General features: G+C 48.9%; 1 protein-coding gene across 1 annotated transcript in view; it reads left to right on the top strand.

Annotated features, from left to right (window-relative positions):
• Positions 1-3,730: 3,730 nt before the first annotated feature.
• The window catches only part of PARP1 (poly(ADP-ribose) polymerase 1), a 32,463-nt gene continuing 13,959 nt past the window's right edge, over positions 3,731-22,234 (top strand). Inside the window, exons 1-11 of the mRNA XM_066316298.1 lie at positions 3,731-3,871; positions 7,627-7,789; positions 8,299-8,417; positions 9,129-9,343; positions 14,626-14,722; positions 16,143-16,259; positions 17,762-17,938; positions 18,362-18,503; positions 19,980-20,120; positions 20,837-21,079; positions 22,048-22,116. Coding sequence (XP_066172395.1) covers positions 3,752-3,871; positions 7,627-7,789; positions 8,299-8,417; positions 9,129-9,343; positions 14,626-14,722; positions 16,143-16,259; positions 17,762-17,938; positions 18,362-18,503; positions 19,980-20,120; positions 20,837-21,079; positions 22,048-22,116 — 1,603 coding nt within the window. The 5' untranslated portion in view covers positions 3,731-3,751. The remainder of the gene's footprint in view (positions 3,872-7,626; positions 7,790-8,298; positions 8,418-9,128; positions 9,344-14,625; positions 14,723-16,142; positions 16,260-17,761; positions 17,939-18,361; positions 18,504-19,979; positions 20,121-20,836; positions 21,080-22,047; positions 22,117-22,234) is intronic.

The following is a 22,234-nucleotide window of genomic DNA, read 5'->3' as shown; positions in this document are numbered from 1 at the left end:
ATAAGCAAGAAGGCACAGCTGAGCCACAGCAGTGGTTGCCTGTAGCCTCTTGCCTGGATGCAAACAGGGTCATCCCAGCCACACTGATTATGTGCAGTGGCATGAAAAAAAGTGGGTCATCAATACAGACAGGATAACCTAGCACTGAAGGGATTTTTGTTACAAAACTCTTGAGCTATCTATTATCAAAGACCACATAGTAAAAAGCCTCCTGCAGCAACAAATTCAGGCTTGAGCAAGAACAGTTCTGACTTCCCCTACAGGCTGTAAGTGATCATGTTCCCTAGATATGTCCAACATTTCCTCACCCTTTGTGAGATGCTTAGCAGGGTGGAAATCTTGCAGGGAGACATCTCAAGCATGTGTCAGAAATGGAGCCCAAAGCAAGACAGTCTGGAAGATTTAATGCTCAGGGTTCTGTCAGCACAATCTGAGGGGAAGCATTGGTCCTGTGACACTGAAGAGATAACTTACGTCTTCCTGGTACCAGCAGTTTGACCTACTTCCCTCTGCCTTTCAGAAGGATCTAATGCAAAATGGCCCAGAAAAGAAAACATAATTCTTTGTGGTGCCCTGAAGTCACAAGCCAGATATCTGAGTGCTTGACACTGAATTTCAGTTTGAGATGCTCAAAACTGCGAGAGACAGGGTTTCTTGGGCCACTCTTTTCCTCTTTACTGTTTTTGTGGGGTTTGCCTCTGGATATCAGAAATTGCTGGGGGCATCCTAGAGGTGAGATTGCAGAAACAGAGGCTTTAAGAAAATCCCAAATATCCTGACATTTGTGATGAAGCCTGCAAATCAGACCCTTTGATGATATCCCTTTCCTCACCTATGTTCCTGTCCACAGCACAGTGAGCTATGGGAGCCCATAGGCACGAGTGTGATATGGGTTGGTTTTCCTGGGAAGCACCACATTGTAAGGACCAGCAGCCAGTTGGGCGTCTCAGTGTCAGTGTATAGAGATAGTCAAAACACCTCTAAGGATAGCTATGAGTTCTGCTCTGGTAACAAAGAGGAAGAAAAAACCACTGGTCTCACATGTTGGTTTAAGCATTTGTTATCCATCAGGATCCCAGAGGTCATCAGTCCACTGAGATGGGAATATTGTTAGAAAAGGATGTAGACTGTGAGGGATCATAAAAATATTACCTGCTTTAACTGCCCTTGCTCCTGCTGCACGCAGGCTCTGCTAAAACTCAGCAGCCAAATATGAGGGCTCTTGAAATATTGTATTTACTTACAGGGAAGGTTACCCAGAAAAGTGGCCTTGCAGACGCAGATGCCACTTCTCTCAGCTGCTGCCAAAGCATTCCCTGTTTTGTAACAAAACTTGGTAACCCCGATGCTGTTTGTGCTTGCACTGATGCACTGGTCCCCCACTGCCCCACTGGGAGAGAGGAAGGGATGTGCTGTGATCCATTTGTCACACTTGGGAAGACAGAGAGCAAGGCAGCTCTGTTGAGATCAACAGATTTGTGGAAGGGACTAACATGATTTGGCAACTCTTGACACCACAAATCAGGATGACACTTTGCCTACAGAGGAAATTACACTGCAAAAAGAAGAACCATAACAATGTCATTCCTGCTATTTAGATAGTCCTGTTTCAAAGCAGGGCACTGGTTGTAGCCAGACAAACTCCTGTGGAATTCTCAAAGTAAGGCTGAAAAGGTAAAGTGCCCAGAGCTTTGCACCTGAGCCTCTCAAGCAGAACCACCTACCCCTTTCAAAAAAGAAAATCCACTAAACCCCATTTGGACCAGTATTTATATAGTATGCATTCATAACTGAAAAAAAGTTAAGCTTAGCACAGCCATTTGTTACAGTCACTTTCTTTGCTTGTTTTTATGCTTGCAAGCCTGTGAATGTCTGTGTACAGCTGTTCATGACATCTTACAGGTCCTCTGCAAGTGTCTAGGCTGCAAGCTGCAGAGCAGCATCCTGGCATTTGGACAGGGCTGCCTTTCTTACAAGCAGAAGTGGCCCCAGCCAGAGGAAACACCAACAAGCAGTCATTTCTCTTTTGCCCAAACACTATAAATAATTAGCATATAAACAACAAGAGCTATTTCAGAGAAACTGGACAAATCCCTGGAAGAAAAATTTCCCCCAGGATGATGGCATGCAGGAAATCTCTGAGCCACAAATCGCATGAGGCTGGGAAATATTTGGGAGATAAGTAGTGCTTGTTGGCCTTTCTTATGTTAGCCTCTGGCAGAGGCGGGATCAGGGTTAAACAGGGCATTCACTTCACTTAGGACAACTCTTCCGAGTCAACCCTTAATTGTTTGTTATTTGCTTTCCCTTGGATGCCCTTGGATGCAGCAGGGTGGCAGCAGTTTTGTTGAACTGGGAATGCCACTCCACACCTATCTGCTGGTCACCTTCAAACAGGGCAAACCTTTGACAAACATACCAGGCAGTGTGACGGTCATCCAGATGAACTCCCCCGGCTTTTCTCCTCCTTTTTCTTCAGGACGGGACCAAATGCACCGATCTGCCTCTCAACCACTGGTGTCTGGGCCAAGAACTCCTGGAAGGAGTTATCAGCAAGAGCAAAGATTCCGCTGCATTGGAGCATCTCGGTGTCTGTGTGCTCGCAGCACCATCTAGTGCTTCGCAGAGATTTCTTTTCCTCCTTCCCCAAATCCGCAGGGACGTACCCAGGGGTGTCCTCTCCCCCCAGGCTGTCGGGGGCTCGCCGTGGAGGCAAACCCTGCGTTCGTGCCCAGCACATGTGTGACAGCCCGGAGAAGGGCAGCGCAGGGTAAAAGGTGTGTCAGCACCTCAGGTTTGCCGAGATGCTGGTGTGCACCTCTGAGTGACATCTGCGAGCTGCTTGGAGCCCACCCGGGGCTGCACATCCTGCTTCACTTGAATCCTAATTTCAGAATCTCTATAAAATTAATGACAAACACTCAGCGACGCTGTGGAGTAACTTCAGTGCTCCACTCTTCCTTCCTCCGGGAAAGCTGCAGAGCCAATGCCCTCTGCTGATAGCAGAGGAAAATTATCTACTGTGAGTAGGAAAAAAACCCCTTCAGATTGTTTATCGAAGAGGTTTTCTTTGATTTTGTCAGCAGCCGCACTCTCATTCCCAGGGACTGGAGGAAACAATCACAGGACTGTCAGGGTTGGAAGGGACCTCTGGAGACCACCAGTCCAAGCCCCTGCCATGGCAGGGTCACCTGGAGCAGGTGACACAGGAACGACTCCAGGTGGGGTTTGACTGTCTCCAGAGGGGGACTCCTCGACCTCCCTCAGCTGTTACAGTGCCCTGCCACCCTCATATAAAAAAGTTCTTCCTCATGTTGGGGTGGAACTTCTCGTGTTTTAGCCCACGACCATCGCTCATGGTCCGTCGCTGGGCACCACCGGAACGCCCGCCTGGAAGGGGCATCACGCGGGCAGTGTTTGTCTGCGGGAGAGCTGCTGAGCTCAGATTCTCCCAGGACGCGGGAGGCCGCCCTGCGCGGGGCCGGGACAGGGAGGCGGGGGGCGGCGGCGGGACCCGAACCCTCGTCCCTCACGGGGCGGCGCGGCCCCTCAGCACGCGCCGCGCCGCCGCGCCCGCCCCCCATTGATACACAAGAGGAACCTCCAGGCGCGCGCAATCGATGCCCGAGCGGCAGATGCGCACCGCCGGCCGGGCGGGGGTGCGCGCTCGGCGCTCGGCTGGTGCTGCCGCGGGCGGGGCCTCGGCGGGCGCGCGGCGCGGGGCGGGGGCGCGGCGGCGGGAGCGGCGGCGATGGCGGAGCCGGCGGAGAAGCTGTACCGGGCCGAGTATGCCAAGAGCGGCCGCGCCTCCTGCAAGAAGTGCGGCGAGAGCATCGCCAAGGACTCGCTGCGCCTGGCGCTCATGGTGCAGGTACCGCGTGGCGGGGCCGCCGCGGGCCGGGGGCGGGTTGATCCGGCCGCTCCGCTCGGTACCGCCGGCGGCGGGGCCAGCGCGGGGCTCCGCTCCCTCCGCCCGCCGCGGTGCTCCGGAGCCGCTCGGCTGCGCCTTTCGCTGCTGCGGGGGCGAGCGCAGCCTGTTTTTAACAGAGGCGCCTTGGCTCGCTGCTGTGGCCGCAGCAGCGCCGGGCAGCCCGCAGCGCTCCCCGGGCGGGGCGAGCCGCTTCCCGCGATCCCCCGGGCTGCGGGGCCGGCTGGGGCCGGCGGTGCAAAGTTCGCCCTTCGGGGCCGGGGGCGCGCACAGAGGCGCTTCGTTGCCGTCCGGGAGGCGAGCTCCGCGGCTCGGCTTTTCCGTGCCCCGGGAAGCGCCTGCCGCTCGCAGCGCGGGGCCGGGGAATCCCCGCTCGGTGCGCGCTTTGCATACGGGGCACAGGAGCTGCGGGCCGAAAGCCGTGAGCGGTCCGGGCAGCCCCGGGGGCCGCAGGATCAGCGGCCGCGCCCCGGCGGTCTCGCAGAGCCGGCTGGCACATGGCAGGGTGAAACAGCGAACCGCAATTGGCGAGCGGGCTGCGAGGGCACGGTTTGCTCTCCGCCGCCCTCATGCTATTATTTGCCTTTTCGGGAAGAGACCGCTCGCCTTCCCTGTAGAAGAGTCCTGTGTTGGGGGTCTGGGAGCCGTGCACGGGCCCGGCATCCCGCGGTGCGGCGGGAGGATGCGGAGGAACTCCGCAGGGCAGGCACAGCCGCGGCCCTGGGAGAGGGTGTTCTGTCCCCGCTGGCTGCAGCAGGGCGGAGGGGAGGGGGCGCCTGCAGCACCCGGGGGCGGGCTGAGTTTGGGGCTGTTGCTGTGAAAGGTGAGCAAAGGCAAACGCGTGTGTCTGCGGAAGACGAGCAAGGACGTGGCAGCGCAAAGCCGGATGGATGGATGGGTGGATGGGTGGATGCTGTGCCTCCTCGCCGCCCGAGGAGCCGGGTTTGAAGGACGTAGCTCTCTTGTTCCCCTGGGAGGGGCGGGCAGGAAGGGTCGCCCCTCGCCCGGGCTGCGGAGGCCTGCTGGCTGCCGGGCGGGGCTGGCAGGTCTGCCGGGGCTGGAGGCAAAGCTGCTGCCCCGGAGGGGAAATACCTGCCTCTGCCTTTGTTCCCCAGAGCCTCCTTCCGCGGGGAAAGCCGTGGGACCGTGCGGTGCCAGGTGCAGCGTTTGCTCGCACGTGTTCCTGCCGCCTCTCCTTTTGTCTCCCCGGCTGCCCAACGCCGCTCGCTGGAGCGGCTCCTCCTCCCCTGCTCCGGCTGCTGCTCCTCGGCTTCCTCACGTTTGTTACTCCTTCCTGTCTTGCCCAGCAGCTGAGGCGGGTTGCCCTCCTTCAGCACGGGGGCCAGGGGTTGTGTTCTTGTTCTCTAGGATTTGGTTTGTGGAGTGAGCTCCTGGTGACCATGATATTCCGCACAGAGCCACTGCCTTTCATTGCCAGCCATCTCCCCAAAACTGCCTGTCTTACACCAAACACTTGTATTTTTATTTGTTTTCCCACAGCCTCTTGCATTTGTTTGCTCCTTCCTCTGCCCTCTGCTAGTTTTCGGTACCAGCAGAGCACACCCTGCTGCTGAGCATCACGCTGTAAACGCCTGAATTTTACCAGAGCACGCAGATCAGTTGCTTTTTCCTGGGGAAATCCCCTGCAGAGCAGCCTCTGTGCCCGCAGAGTATCGAGCTCTTCTGCAAATTGTGCTGAAGAAATTAAGGGGAGATACAGACCGAGGCCTTTAGTTGTGTCTGCTATAACCTCCCTTTTGTTTTGGTTTCTCAAGTGAAGAGCTCTGAATGACAGTGGGATTCTGGGAGCTTGGCACAGGGCAGGCACCCAGCTCCTGCAGGACCAGCACAGCTTTGCCTTTTGCTTCCAGCTGGAACTGAATGGTTTCTGTTATCTGAAAGTGCACTACTGAAGTCAATCGGTCTCTTTTTTCTTTAGTTTGTTTAGGAAACTATGGTCTAGAGATAGGTGAGCTGAGAGAAATTGTGTAAACAAGACCAGCTTGCCTAGAGGTTTCATTTTCCACACAGAGAAGGGTCTGAAATGCCATGTTGAGGAGATTACCCACTGCTTGTATGGTTGTTCTAAAGCTAGAGCCAGTTCTGCTCTCTTGTACGCCGCAGTGGCTTGTGCCCTCAAAGCCTTTGTGTTGGGAACAGCCCTGAGTCCTGCAAAATTCTAGACACGAGCCCAGAAGTGTCCCAAGTTGCAGTGCCAAAACTGCATGTAAACTTACAGACACATTGAGAGCAACCGCAGGGTTGATGCTGTGGCGCTGCAAGGGCAGCTGGTTATCCAGTCCTGGCTTGTGGGAAGGATCCATCTGGAAGTAAAAATGTCCTTTTACAGTTTGGGTAGATGGTTGTAGTTTGGGCTCAGAGCTCTCCAGGTTCCATGCTGTGGTTTTCAAAGCCCTTTCCTTTTCCTTCCTGCTCATGCATGAAGCTCTGCTGTTGTTTTTGGCTTGGAGATCTCCCTCCTGTTAGTGAGTGACACTTACTAGACTTTGCTAGGTCATTAGTTCTGTATCATCAGTAATAATAATTACACACTGAGTATTATTAGTTCAGCTGTTGTTTGTGTGTGTTACTTGGAGCCAAACCACTGTAAGGTTATTTTGCCTGGTGGGTAGCTGCAGTGATGCCAAGATGGTACCTATTCTGTCTGAGCTTTAAACAAGTGGAGCACTTGAAAAACAAGTGTTTGGTGTGGGGCAGGACACTCTGGAGCTGCGCTTCAGAGAGGACTTGGGTGTTGCTTCTGTCCTGATCGCAGAATCATGGACAGTTTGGTCTGAAAGGGAACTCTAAAGATCATCTAGTTCCAGCCTCCTGCCGTGGGCAGGGATGCCCCCCACTAGACCACGTTGTTCAGAGCCCCCTCCAACCTGGCCTTGAGCACTTCCAGGGATGTGGCATCTACAGCTTCTCTGGGAAACCTTTCCCAGTGCCACACCACCCTATCACTAGTTTCCACCCTTGTGGAAAACTCCATCTCCAGCTTTCTTGTAGGCCCACTTCAGGTATTGGAAAGATATCCCTGGAGGCTTCTCCAGGCTGAACATCCCAAACTCTCTCAGCCTGTCTTCAGAGGTGAGCTTCTTCAACCCTCTGATCATCTTTGTGGCCTGTTGTCAACCTCTGATGTAGAACTTTAATCGGGCTCTGGTGTTACCTTTGAATTTTGTCTCTGCCTCCTGCAGGCCACTCAGGAATTTCCTCAAGCCACAATCCATGGAGCTACTTTTCCTGTCTTGTGCCTGATGTAGGTTCTCCGTTATATAGACAGTTTGCTCGAGAAGTGGCTCTCAGAGGGATTGTGGAGTGAGGCCAGCAGCCTCTTGTGATGCACAGTCTCACAGGGGCTGCTGCAGCCATGCTGAGGCTGTGACCTTTTTTTTTTTAGTAAAACAGATGGACTGAGCAGCAGGGTGATGAACTGGTTAAGCTACCTAAATGCTCCTTCCATGTCTATCCCCTTTGGGAACATCTCTCCAGCAGCTTGTCTGTCTTATTAGATTTTCTTCTTAGAGTTTGTCCTAAATAGTATCCATCTTTTGATTTAAAGGAGAATAAAGAGGAGAAATCATGTGTTTTTATCCAAGTACTCCTTTTTGTCTTGGGCTTTGTTTTGTTTTGTTTTTTCCCTTGTTTCTGCTTGAATTGTTTCATCTTGGCCTAATGTGCTTTTTTGCTAGTCACCCATGTTTGATGGCAAAGTCCCTCACTGGCACCACTACAGCTGCTTCTGGAAGCGGGCTCGACTTGTGTCCCACACAGACATTGACGGCTTCCCTGAGCTTCGTTGGGAAGACCAGGAGAAAATCAAGAAAGCCATTGAAACTGGAGGCCCTGGAGGAGGTAGGCCGAAGCTTCATGGTGTTTGGAGGCTCAGCTGGAACTGTGCTCTCTTTTGTTGTGCTGTTATTATGGTGATCTGATGTCCATATTGCACCACCAGGTGATGTCAGAAGAATTGCTGAGGCGTCTCCACCCTCCAGAGCTAGGATGCTGACAGTATTGTGCAGCAGCTTCTTAAATTAATGAGAGGAAAAAGCCAAGTCAGTCGGCAGATATATTGAAAAACATTTCTTGTTATCATGATGGGTGTATTTAGTTTTCAGTTCTTCAGTGTTATCAGATGCTGTTGTAGTATGCTGTTTTAGTGGTACCTTCAGTGCAGTGCATGGTGGCTCTTTGATGTTTTTGAGCATGGACTTCTTGTCTTGCTCTGTATTCAAATTCTGGACAAACGAGTGGCTGGAACCCAAGAGGTGTATTAATGCAGACTGCTAACAATCTGAGACAGAGAGTAAGAAAATAAGGGAATGTGTAGTAAAGCTGAACTCTATATTTGCTTTGTTCTCCAGGAAAAGGAGGGGAACAGGAAGGAGGTGGTAAGGCTGAGAAGAGCCTAAATGACTTTGCTGCAGAATATGCCAAGTCCAACAGAAGTACTTGCAAAGGCTGTGAGCAGAAAATAGAAAAGGTAAAAAAGTTCTTCGTCTCATCTTTTCTTTTACCAGTTTTAATTCAAACAGTGGCTTTTATAATTGCTTCCTGTCTGTCCTGCACATGGAAAGCACTTGCAGAGCTGCATTTCTGTGTCTGAGGAGCAACTGTGCCCTGGACAGCTGACAGTAAAGGCATCCCTCAGGCATGGCAGCCTGGGCTTCAGGCCTGGTGATCCCTCCTTTCACTTGGGTTTTGGAGCAGGCTGGGAACGCTGCTCACCAGCCTTTCTCTGGCAAGAGAGCCACCACGCTTGTTGTTGCACTGCAGACCAACTACTTGTTGGACATCTGTAACTTAATTTGCAGTAAGACAGGGTAAGATCATGTTAACAGTTATGTTTGAGTGGTAGGGACATAAAGTTAATATTTAGATTTGCCTTTATGAGGCTTGTTCATGTGAGTTTTTACTTGTTAAAACTTACTGAAAGTTGGAATAAAGACAAAAGGATTACCCAGTTTGAGTGAATTTGGAACAGAAAACTACTCAAAAAGGTGACTTTTTCAACCTAGCAAGAGTATATGAAAAAGTAGAAGGACTGTAGGGAAAGGGTTTGAACAAAAGTTGCAGATTTTGATAGAGGAACTGTTACTGTTCTACAGGTTTTTAGGAAGCATCACGTTGGCAGCATCCTGCTCCTTCCAGAATGGCCTAACAATTGCTTTTGTGTCACTTTAATCTACCTCAGGGCCAGATCCGCATTTCCAAGAAGATGGTGCATCCTGAAAAGCCGCAGCTGGGAATGATAGACAACTGGTACCACCCGGACTGCTTTGTGAGCCGCCGGGCAGAGCTGGGCTTCCTCCCGGCCTACGGGGCCCCCCAGCTCCTGGGCTTCAGCATCTTGAAAGCTGAAGATAAAGAAACTCTGAAGAAGCAGCTCCCAGCTACCAAGAGTGAAGGGTAGGTGGTTAGTGGAAGAAATTGTGTTGTCTGGAGGAGCCATTGCCTTTAAATACATCCGTGATAAATGTTGTGGGACGTTGTTAAAAGAATATTGGTCATAGGAAGGTTTGATCCTTCCTGTGACCCCAGGCAGATGCCAATGGACATTCCCTGTCCCTGGAAACGTGCGGTCCAGTTGTCAGCTGTGATTTGGAGGGCTGATGTAGGGCTTTCAACCATAAAATAATGCCTGTGTAGTAAAAATGGATACTGGGCTCGGCGTCTCCTTGTGTGATACTGTTATCAGCGATGGTTTCTCTGCTCAAACCACTTGTTAGAGAATTGATTTGACATCTTTTATCTATGAGCTACTGATCTGTGACAGGCACTGATTCTGATAATGGTGTTCATTGGCCATGTAGTGCTTACACTTGGATGCTTTTGTTTGTCAAATCTTTTATCGTGTGTTTGAAATTTCATTGCCTTGCACTGAGATTTTCAGTGGAGGCTCTTGACAGAACTTGTACTGACAGAGAAGTTCTTCCAGGTGACTTGTTAGCTTTGTGACTCTTTCTTTGTTAATGAAGGCTTTTGTTAGTTGTTCTTGAAATGACTTTGCCTGGAGTCATGCTTCATAACACAACTCAATGTTGCATTGTCTCTGTGGAGGAAGGTATTTCTGGATCCTACAAATAAGAAAGATCTTGTCATTGGAAAACATTGGGCTTCTCTGTGTACATTTTAGAGTGGATTCCACTTTGCTTTTGCAAAGATTCAGCATATAAATGTCCAGTGAGGCTGATGTCTGTTCTGAGAAGCTGTGGCCGTGTCAAATCTGTGCAGTCTTTGTCAGTGTTGGTCCTTCAGGTGTGCAGCTGATGTGTGTGGTGTTCAGTTGCTTGGCAAGCCATTGCTCCAGAAGGATTTGGCAGTGGTGTGGGTGCTGTGAGAAGAGTCCTGTAGCATCCCAGGATGGGGGCTTTGCCCAGAGCCCTGTCAGGTTCTGTTCTGCTCACCTCACTCAGCTGAACTGGCAGAGACCAAGAGGAGATGTCTACAACTGTTGGGCAGCCTGCTGTCTTTCTTTGCAGGGATTTTACCTCTGTGTGCATTGCTTGGTGCAAGCAGAAGTGCACTATTTTAATGCACTTACAGGTTTTCAAGTAGTTCTTTGCTTTTTGTGCTGAGATGTGAGCTCTCCTTTGTCCTAGAACAATGAGTTTAATAGGGTTATTTGTAGTTTTCTCCCATGTCCTCAGCAAAGCTCTGGAGATTTGACTGTGTAAATGCTTCTCTTCTCTGCCCTCACTCTGCTTTTCTGGGCCACTTCGGGGATGCTATGCTAAATATGAAGGCTTTGTAAAGAAAGGCCACAAAGTAGTTTGCCAAGTCACTGTGTAAATAAAGGCTTAGAATTGCAGTGGAAAAAAGCTTGCACTGGTGGTGTAGGGTTATGTGAACCTGGACCTCACGCCAGAAAAGCAGCAGGATGTCTCATCTTTCCTGCTTTCTAAGCACTCCCTGAACAAGCCCCTCAGCTGTGAAGTTGCTGGCTGGTCTTATGCTCCACTGCCTTCTGCTCTTTGGGCTGAGCTGGAGCCAAGGGTGCTAAGGGTCAACTGGAGAAACTGGCCTGTCAAACAAACTGAATGGGCAAGAGTGTAAATAGACAGCATGAGTGTGGTGGCGTGGAGTGCTAGCTATCTGGTGGTTTTGCTGCCAGGAAACACAGGAGTTATGGAGAAGCCAAAGGAAGAACACTCCAGAAACCTGAATGAGATGCAGTTACCTCAGATAATTCACCTTGTGCATTTGATCAGATAACAGAAATAACAACAGAAATTACTGCCTCTTGTAGAAATTGTGTTAAGGTGTCTCTTGCAAGTGAGATTCTCAAAATTATCTTTAAAGATATTTCTAATTACGTTGCATTCAAATGATATCTTGACTCAGAAGTCTGTGCAATTCAGATGTGACACATGGAAATTCAGGTGCTGGTACTGCACGTCCAGCCCATACTCTGAGGAGAATCTCAGGCTTTGGGACTGCCCTGTCAGCCCTTTGTGTAAGAGTGGTGTTGAGACGTGTCTTTTCCAGATGGGGGAGGTGACATGTGGAACAGGGCTACCAAGAATAAGTTGGAAAATCCTTTTCTTGTAAAGGCCAAATATGGGAGGATTTACTGCAAGGATCCTGGCTCCTTTCCTCAACCAGTTCTGGGTGCCACATGCAACCCTCCCTTGGGCTGTGGGCTGTCCTGCCTAAGCACCAGCACTTTGCAGACTTGTGGATCTTGTGTCCTTGCCTGCAGCTTCTCTGTGGAAAGAATGCCAGTATGCTGGTGTGGGGAATGCAGCAGCAGCTTGTGACCTCCTTTTGAAAGCATTTCTTTGGTAGTGTGTGTTTTGTCCTCCTGCTCTGAGGTGTAATACTTGTTGTATTTTCTGCCTCGCTTGTTTAGATGGAATTGCTGCCCAGGACAGGAGCAAAGTGTCACTCCAGAGATACCATGCAGCCCTGGATTAGCTGCAGAGGTGACCTGAGGCAAATGCTAAGTGCTCAGGTCAGCAGCTGTCTGGCAGTTCTCCACAGGGAGGAGGTGAAAAGGGGAGCTCTTGTTCCTCCCTGCATGGGCTGGTTGCTTTATCCAGGGTTGCTGTGACTGTCCTTTCCACCTTTTCATTGTAGGGAGGGGAAGAGATGAACGTGATAAATAGAGTAGATGGTCAGGATGGGCCAGGCCACAGTGGGGTGGTTCACTTCCCTCTTCATCTTCTCTAAAGTTGGAGTAAGTCTTGTGTGTCCTCCTTGAAGGTGAGAAGTGGTTTGCATTGCCTGGGAAACACCAGTCCTTCCAGGGAGGCTATTGGGCTGTGCCTGTCAGAGGGGGAAGGCTGTCCCTTCCCCAGCAGGAGAAAGAGTGTGCACAGTAGAGTGTGCACAGTAGAGTGTGCACAGTAGAGTGTGCACAGTAGAGTGTGCACAGTAGAGTGTGCACAGTAGAGTGTGCACAGTAGCACCCCGCTGCTGTGGGCAACACACGGTTTTATGGCCCAGGGATGGGAGATCCTCGTGGGTGTGTTCTTAATGTATGTCAGCGAGGGTGTGGTTTACAGACTGTTCTAAGATGTGCTGCTTTGGGAAGATGCAAGATGAATTGAGCTTTGCCATTCCCTTCTCCAGGCTGTATAAAGTGATTAGTGTTTGCTTTAGCCTTGGGCACGAAAGAGGAGGTGGTGACCAATAGCTTTGTGCCTCCCTGCAGTTGGGATGATCCCTCCCACTCAGTGTTTTGTTCCAGTGGTTGGAGCAGGTACAGTAATCACTCTGGGAGAGCAACTGCTGTCCCCTGGACGGTGAGGAGAAGCTGCCAGTGTCAGTCGCTGCTGGAATTTGGACGCATTCCCTGGGGCGCAGTGTCTCTCAGCAGAGTGATCGCCTTCCTGCGGCTGCTGTGCTGGATTTGCTCCCCTTGGAGACAAGGAGACAAGTTACTTTGTGGGAGTGAGTGCTGGCTTGCTGGAGACAGCCTGACTCTCAGGAGGCACTGCAGATGCACAGGGCTGGGCACCCCTCCTGAGCACTGACATCATTAAACCCCCAGTTTGGGAACGTGCAGCAGGATGCTTCACTCTCAGGCTGATAAGTTTTTCACAGATTCTGTTGTGTACCCGTGACTCTGTTAAAAGTTGGGGAAGTTGAGCCCTCTTGGTGGGGCTCAGTGGATGCTCTGGCCTTGTTCCCTGCACGGGCTACAGCCAAGGAGGAGAGAGGACTTGCTTGGCCTGGGGACTGTTGGAGGCACTGCTCTGGTTGTGCTGGAGCCAGTTCTGCACACTGTTTGCCGCTTGCCTGATTTAGAACACAGGATGAAGTTTTCCTCAAGCAGTTGCTGGCAGCACAGTGTGGCTGTTTCCTCCCACCACGAGGCAGGGAGATGTACAGCATAGCCCCTGCTCACTCATGGCACCTGGCAGGGGCACAGCTGGAAGATGAGATTTTCTGCAAAAGCAGTGCCTCAAAGTGCTCTGAACTATGATTTGGTCAGAGGCGCTAATGGTGGGCTTTGTGGCCACTGCAAATTAAGTGATCACTTAGCTGAATATTAGGGCAGGGAGAGTTACTAGAGTGTACATGCAGGAGTCTCTGGGAGGAGAGTACCTCCTGACATCCTCCTGCAGCAGCTTTAAAGCTGTCATACAGAGTTAGCCTTAAAGCGAGCAAAGTCCTAGAAAGTGAACTGTTTAAAACTGTAAGTAGGAGAGCAATCAAGAATGTCAACTTCATGACTTAACCCTCAGGCTCAGCTTACAAAGTTGAGAGAGGCTTTCTTAAAAAGAAACCTGGCTGATGTTTCATAACAGAAAGCATATCTGTCAAAATGGAGTGTGAGATCCAAGCTGTGTTTATGCTCTGCCTCGAGTTGCAGGCCTATCCTGTATCAGCTGGGATAGAATTTCCCTTGGCATCCTCACAAGAACACACGCTCCAGGCAGACAAAGGGGGTGACTCTGGAAACATAAATGTTCTTCTTCTGAGGCCCCTTGTCACTCTGAAGTCTGCCAATATCCCCCAGTTTTCATTTGGCTTTCTTGAGCAGTGTTTTCTGTAACTTCTGCCTTCAGCTCTAAGGCCTACCAAATAGCAATAAATTCCCATACACGCAACTCCCAACAGTATGTCGCAAAACCAGTGTGAGCCTGGAAGCATTTTCCAAGCAGAAACTTGCACCTGTTTGATATAAGAGGCCTGACTTAATTCCAGTCTGAAGAGAAACTAGATGGGAAATACTTCGTTCCCAGGGTGTTAACTCATTACAGTTACCTTGTTTGCTCTCCTCTATTTCAGTATGGGCTGTCTAAGCTGATCAAGCTGTTGATTCAGCTGAAAGACACTGTGGTCTTTTAACCTGCGTTGCTACACTTCCCCAGAATTGGAGAGCTGTTCAGTGATCCTTAGGTATGCCTTTGGTGTAGAGATGAATACAGATGAATACAGATATGGATGAATATACCTGAGAACGTGTCAGTCTTTCTCACGTGCTCGTCTCCCACATCCATCAGTTACCCCATGGAAAACCTCTAAGTGTACATGACCTGATTAAGGCAGCTCACATCGCAGAGCCAAGTGCAGGTCTATAATCTAGCACTGAGGAATTTGAAAAATGGGTTTGCCTGCCAAAACCGAGGATATTCAAGCCTCTGCAGATATCGGCAGTCAGTAATCTGAGCTCTGGTAACTGCTGGACAGCCGTTTCAATAACTTCCTTTCATGTGTGTGGTTTTGTTTTTCTCTGTTAGAAAGAGAAAAGGAGATGAGGTAGATGGAAACGTGACTGCAAAAAAGAAGCAGAAAAAGGAAAAAGAGAAAGAATCAAAGCAGCAAAAACAGCTGAAGGTGAGTTTTAGCTGCTCAAAACCTAAGAACTGCTTTGTTGGAAGAGTGCAGTGTCAGGCATTTACTGAAGAGCTGTAGTCTCTGGAGAAGGCAGTACCTTGTACCCAGACAGAGCAGTGGCAGCACAGACTGTCCTGGCACAGGAGGTGCCCTGTCACTGAGGCTTTGCTGAGGGCAATTCACCCTGCCCCTTTCTCTTGAAAGACAGGAAGGATGTTCTCTAGGACTTGGGCTTACTGGATTTAAAGAGATTAGGTTAAATGCCTTTTTCTCTGAGGCTGGTTCTGTGCTCCTTCCTGTATCATCTGGCTGTGGTGGCTGAAGCTTGGAGCCCGAGCACTATTGCAGAAGAGCTTGGAAAACAATGAATAGCTCATCGTAAAAATTAAGCAGAGATAAAGTGCACAACTAGATTAATGAAAAATCAAATCTTTTTCACCCTCTGGGGAGATGTCTTCAGTTCTTGGGTACAAATTGTGATAGATCACAGCTTTCTACCTGTCACTTTTTAGAATGTTGTGGGAAGAATTCCCAGTAGAGCTTCAGGAATTCTTTATTTATTAAAAGTTCCCAAGAAGAAAAACTAACAAGCTGTCTTTGCTGCAACTGAAGTCTTAATGGAGCTGTAGAAAAGCACTGGCTCTAGCTTTGTACAAGAGTTTTCTTTTTTGTTGTGTGGCAGCACCATCGTTTTCAAAAAAGATATTTTCAAAGTTTTGCTGCTGCCATGCAGATGTTTAGGAGACAAATGGAGGCACTTTGTGGATCAGAGTTAACTTTGGGTTCACTTTTTTTAACAGCATTTCATTAAGCATGATCTTAACACTGAAAATTACACCACTTAACCCAGTAAATCACTTCTTCCAGTGCAGACTACATTTTTGGCTGTAGCCAGTGGATAATGTTCAGAAACTATCTGAGATATTTTAGGATGTTTCTTTTCTTCCCAAGCCTTTCAAGTTCTATAGAAAGGCCCAAAAGAATATACATGCTCCTCCTCTACACTGCTGCAGGTGTCTGATCTGGTAGAAATTCCTCTAATGCTTAGTTTTTTCTTAAAAAAAGAACATTGATAATCAGCATTTCTGATTATTTTTTAATAGAAGGCTCAAATGCAGCTAAATCCCCCACTGTTCTTAGTGTCAGCTAGGTAGGTGAAATTTGCAAAGAACGTTGACAGCTTTCTAAGTAAGGGCAGGAACATTTGAAGGATGTGACTTTAAGGATGTGTTTTAGGTGTTTGGTAAAATGTGTGACTCTCCCTTTTGGTGAAGTCACTGGTTCTTGGAGCTCTTAATCTCATAATCTGTGTTTAAGATAACAGGGACTTGCTAAAACCTTGTGCACATACTGCAGTTTGAGGAGTGTTCTTAGTTGCTTGCAATCAATTGCTTTCTAAGCTGCTGGGTTTTGTCAACAGGAGCAGACAGAGCTGATCTGGGGCATCAAGGATGAGCTGAGGAAGGTCTGCTCCACCAATGACCTGAAGGAGCTGCTGATTGCCAACAAGCAGGAGGTCCCCTCAGGGGAGAATGCCGTGAGTTGGTTGTAGTTGCTCTGTGTGTGTTTGGGGTCTTGGAATTGGTGTGGCTGACCTGACCCAGTATTGCTGCGAGGTCCACGAGTCTGGAGAATGTTCCTAACGTAACACTTAAGAAAGAAATGTGCTGCAAAACCCAGTCCTTCTGTCCCAGGACTCTGGTACTGCTGTTACACTTGCTTGTGAAGGGTGGTGTGGTGGTGAGTGATGCTGAATTCAGCACCCTAGTCGTGGTGTAGTGCCTTTATTCTGCTATGCTCAAAGTGGTCCAAATTTTTTTTTTAGTGTGGGCTCTTCATGAGCAGGTTAGTTAAGGTACTTCACATTGCCTCCCTCAACTGTTAAAGTATGCAAAATGAAGCAAAAATTGTACAAATTCTTTCCCAGTTTCCTTTCTAAAAACAGTCCATTTTGGTCTATGTAACTTGTGGAAGTCTGCTCTCTTTCAAGGCCACATACTGCTTTAAGTATTTGTATTTATCAAGACTCCTTGTAAGGAGTGTGGGCTGGAGTGTGGGAAGTGTCTAGACTCAAAATGGTCCAGGGATACTCTTAGCAGGAAAACCAGGACTTGTCTGAGCCTACATTCCCACCTACCTACTCATGTGCTCAGATGCAGTAGCTCGTCTTCTCTCTTGCTGTTCTGGCGCAGCAGCCTGGTCAGGTGCTGTGTGGTAGGTGTGTTCTCCTGAACCACGGGGTTATAGGATGGCTTGGGTTGGAAGGGACTCTAAAGATCGTCTCTTTTCAACCCCCTGCCATGGGGAGGGATGTCACCCCCTGGATCAGGTTGCTGAAAGCCCCATCCAACCCAGTCTTGAACACTTTTAAGGATGGAGAATCCACAGCTCCTCTGGGCAACCCGTTCCAGTGCCTCACCACCCTCAGTGTGATGAATTTATTCCTAATATCCAGTCTAAACATACCTTCTTTCAGTTTAAAGCCATTGTTCTGTCACTACATGGCCTTGTAAAGTGCCTCACTGCACTCTTGTAAAGCCCTTGTAGTTTACATTCTGCAGGGTCTTAAAAGGAGACCTGGAGACCTTTTCTCCAGGCTGTACAATCCCATATCTCTCAGCTTGTCTTCACAGGAGAGATGCTCAAACCCTCTGGTCATTTTTGTGGCCCTCCTCTGGCCTCGCTTCTGCAGGTCCATGTCCTTGTTGTGGTGGGAGCCCCAGATCTGAGTGCAGCTCTCCAGGTGGGGTCTCATGAGAGCAGAGCAGAGGAGGAGAATCACTTCCCACTTCCTGGAGAGGAGAGACTGAGCCAGGGGTGTGAGCAGGATGAGCCTTGTGCCATGCCTCTGAGGCATCATATATCCATCAGTACAGCTGAGAGGCTTGGTTTGTGTTCAGAGCGTGTGTGATGTGCTGGAAGTGTCCGTGCCAGCAGCCTGGCAGCTGTGTTCTTGTGCAGCCCAGGGTAACACAGTGTGTGTGCTTCCAGCTTCCTGCTGTGCTTCCATGACCTGCTCTGTGTTCTTTGTTACTTTAGATCTTGGACCGAGTAGCAGATGGGATGGCGTTTGGAGCTCTGCTGCCCTGCGAGGAGTGCAAGGGGCAGTTTGTGTTCAAGAGTGATGCTTATTACTGTTCAGGGGATATCACTGCCTGGACAAAGTGTGTGGCTAAAACACAGACTCCCAACAGGAAAGACTGGGTAATCCCAAAGGTAAGTGTTTACCGCATATTTGATGTTCTGAAGCACGTTTCTGAGCTGATTGAACAAGCAGCAGTCAGTGCTGGATGCTGGAGAGCAGAATGTGCTGCAGTGCTGAGCAGCTGTGACAGCGGGCAAGTCCTGTCACAGCCACATCCCTCCAGGAGTAGGCAGCTAATGCATAAATAGATCATATTTTTTCCAGTAATGCTAAATTGAAAGAGACGTCGTTGATTTGATTTGAAACTCATAACCCTCTTCCAGCTTTGTTTTCTCAGTCAGTAAAGTGGGGTTTTGTCCATCTTAGTGTGGGTGTCTTGAAAATCATTTCCAAGATGTGAAATAAATGTCAACATCTGGCTAGCGTTCAATTTATCCTTTAAATATTATAATAATATTTGTTGGCTTTAAATTGTTTGTGCTTCCATCCCACAGGAGTTCCGGGAGATTCCTTACCTGAAGAAATTTAAATGTAAGAAGCAGGACAGGGTGTTCCCTCCAGATGCTGCGACTGTGAACTCAGCACCTCCTCCCTCTGCATCTGCTCCTTTGTCAGAGGCCGTGTCTGCACCCAGGGGTAAGTGTCTGTGGGCATGGATTGGTGGAGTTCAGGCTGCCATTCCCAGCCAGACAACAGGCCCCCCTGAACAGTCCCACTGTTCTGCCCTCCTGGTAAAAAAGTGTCATACCTGCTTCATCTTCTCAGCACAGGCAGGCCCTGATATGCTGGGTTGTCTGGGGTCATGAGCCTGAGGTTCTGTTGTTTACTCAGGGATCATTTTGAGTGTTTCTTGATTGTGAGGAAATGATGTGTATAGAGTGAATCAGAAATGTAAAGGCGGATGTTGCAAATTGTGTCTCAGGGGAGACCTGCTTCAAAATGCCACCTCACTTGGTTTCTTGGAAACCATCCAGGGATGTCCATAATGCCAGATATTCCAAATAAGTTTAGGTTTTGAGGGCCAGAGGATTTCTCAGGGGGTTGTTTTGTTTCTACATCACCTACTGAGATTTGGCTTTACTGATCACTGACTCCCCTTATACAGAATAAATGTGCTATCTCCAACTGGCTGGTCTTAAGAAACCCATTGTAGGTTGCTGGAATGAATTGCATGCTTTGATGATAAAGCTTGTCTGTTAAGAACTATGCTGACTTCTTTCTTACTCAGCCTTTCTAGTTCTGGCCATAATTTTGTTTGCAGGGCATTATTGTTACTTGGTTAAAAAAGTGGGAGTAATTCTGCACAGTTAACTTTAGCCAGATCATGTTATTTTAGCAATGAAGACAAAGTAACCCAGGTGTTGTTTTTGATTAGCAAATTGATTCCAGCCCCGTGTCCCCTGAAAGTAAATTCGAAAGGTTGACCAGATTAAAGCCAGGTTGCTTTGTTTGCTAACAACCAAACCAATCTGAGTTGAGGGGAGAAAAGAAAGCACAGCTCTAGACTAGTCAATTAGAGTTGATAGCATTTATCTTATAGCAGTGCAAATATGCTTTAGACACTTGGCAATGTTGACACGATGTGATGGAGCCTCAGATGGTTACCAGCTTGCTCTTGACTTCTTCTGGGTAGAATGGTAGAACCTTTTACTGTCTATAAGATCAAGACTGGAACAGTGTTTCTTGAGAGATAATTCTCTCTGCAACCCCTCAAGAAAAGATTTCCTTTTGAAAAGGAAAAAAGCTTTCATGTAACAGTGAATTTTTGCCATGCTACCCAGGCACCAGAAAAGAAGGGAAGCAGAGCACAGTCCCTAGTAGCACAGTGCTGAAGAAGACTGATTCTTTTTACTTAACAAAATAAATCAAGAAGGGTGCAAAAATTTCCCTGTCCTGCATCCCTTCTGTTTGTTGGCAGCTGCTGAGCCTCACTGCCTTTCCTCTGGGAAGGGGAACTCTCTCCTGCTTGCTTAGCACAGGTCAGACCTGCCTGGCCTCTCATCTCCCTGCCAGCTGAGCCGATTGTACAGAGAGGGGGTGATGTTGTCACTTGGTGCTTGCTGTTTGTCTTGCTCTGTGCCTGTGGGTAACGTGTCATTTCCAAACCTTTAGACAAACCACTGACCAACATGAAGATCCTGGTTGTTGGGAAGCTGTCAAAGAACAAGGAGGAGGTGAAAAGCATTGTGGAGGACCTGGGAGGGAAGATGACGACAACAGCTAACAAGGCCACCCTGTGCATCAGCACCCAGAGTGAGCAGCCATGCTGTGGTTACTGGCAGCAGTGGTAACACAACCAAGCAGATCACAGAGGACACTTGTCCTCAGAGCAGTCTGGGGATCAGTGTTTGGATTAGGGGGAGTGTTTTGTGTGCACACATGGCCTGAGTGTGCTTGGAAAAGTAGACAGATGTGTGCTGTTTGAGTTCTGCTTACCCGGCAAGTTAACCCTGCAGGCTGTGCCTTAAGGCTCTCGGGGGTCAGTGGCAGCTGGGATTTGTGTGCAGACCGTGGTGGTGGCAAGCCACCTCTGTTGGGATGAGGGATGCTGAGGGCTGTGCCCTTGCTTGCCTTGGAGAATACCCAGAGCTGACTGTGGGTGCCTGAGGGCACTTGTTTGTTCTGCTGGCAGCTTAGAGTCTGCTCTTGCTTTACCTTGGAGTTGTGCAAACTGACTGCTGGGGTGGGAGATCTGCTCCCATTCATCAGAAAGTCCAGCTCCAGCTGAGATCTGGGAAAGGGAGAGCTGGACGAGCCAGGTAGAACAGGAGTGTTCCTGCTCTAGCCCAAACTGCATCTTTGAACCAAGGAGGAACCTGGCTCTCCAAAGAACATGGTGAATCCAAAATGTAGTGGAACTGTGTTTTCACAAAGTGTTACAGAGCCTTGAATCATGGCCGGAGGGAGAGGCTGAGGTGTAAAATCTCACAGAGGCATTTTTTTCTCCCCTTCCTATCCTGTCTCTGCAGAGGATGTGGAGAAAATGAGCAAGAAGATGGAAGAAGTGAAGGAGGCCAAAGTCCGTGTGGTCTCAGAGGCATTTCTTCAGGACGTGAAATCTTCCAGCAAGGACTTCCAGGAGCTTGTGTCTCTCCATGCCCTTTCACCCTGGGGTGCAGAGGTGAAAATGGAGCACGAGGAAATGGCTGTGGATGGGAAGAGCAGCAAGCCCCCAAGTACAAAGAGCGCTGGGAAGGTCAAAGAAGAACAAGGTGAGGAACAAAGAGGTGGTTTCTCCACAGGCCTGTTCAGTACTGTGCATGCACAAAGCAAACCTGAGTGTGATCTGTCTTTACTCTTTCCTTGAATTTTCTGCCTTTTTTTTTCCTCAGGATAAGTTTATATAATGGATCTCAGGGCAAAACTAGCTTGAAGTAAACATGGAACTATCTCCTGAGCTGGCTCTTGTTCCCCTACTTCAGTCTGCTTAGGCTCCCTGCCATCAGCCCAGTCTCTTCCTCATAAAACATCAGCTTCTCTGCCAGTTTGGGTTAGTGTTGCAGCTCCAAGGAGGTCCTGGGACACCCAAATGAAAGACACTACTCAGGGAGTGTTGGCAAGTGAGAAAATACAGAGGTCCAGAGCACTGAGTTTCTGTCGTACTTGATTTAGAGCAATATTTTTGTAACAGAGGAGGAAAAATGTTGGTGGCATTGCTCACCAATACCATAGAGAGCTTGCATTATTAGTGCTGGATGGTGAACAAAACCCTCACATTTGCTCACTTCTCTTGAGAACTTGTTCTCTGTGTCCTTCAAGCGGAGGTTTCTGTCATACAGTTGGGTGTGTTATTGCCAGACTCTCACCACAGTAACATCCCCAGGGAATCCAAACACTCCATGCCCTCTGAGGTTTTTAAATCCCACTTCCATATTTGTGGTTGTGTTTATCTGCAGTGCAGGTGAAAAAATGACATGGGGCCACCCCTTGGGGCCGAGAGAAAAATAGATAGATAGATAGATAGAATCTGGAGAAGTGTAATTTCTCATATACTTGATGGATTGGGGCTGTGATTTGGCTGCTAGAGTTAGGTTTAAAAAAAGCCACTGGAGTCGGTGTGCTCATATACTGGGAATCTGATTCACCTTGGAGTGATAATTATGCAAATTGAGAGTTTTAAGGTTGTTTCAAGTCAGACTGTTGCTCACCTAAGAAGAAAATTAACTGTCTTTCACTGCAGGACCTAGCAAGTCTGAAAAGAAAATGAAGTTAACAGTGAAGGGTGGAGCAGCAGTAGACCCTGATTCTGGTGAGTGATAACAGCCCTTGTGCCTGCACCACCCACAGTCTTCAGGATGCATGATGGTTTGCAAAAGGGTTTTTCTGTGAAAGGATGAGGGTTCCATAAAAGAGCATGAATTTTTAAA

The sequence above is a fragment of the Sylvia atricapilla genome, chromosome 3 (genome assembly GCF_009819655.1).
Source record: "Sylvia atricapilla isolate bSylAtr1 chromosome 3, bSylAtr1.pri, whole genome shotgun sequence".
In the NCBI taxonomy this organism is placed as follows: domain Eukaryota; kingdom Metazoa; phylum Chordata; class Aves; order Passeriformes; family Sylviidae; genus Sylvia; species Sylvia atricapilla.
Note: the sequence above shows the minus strand (reverse complement) of the source record. Positions and strands in the feature narration are given on the sequence as shown.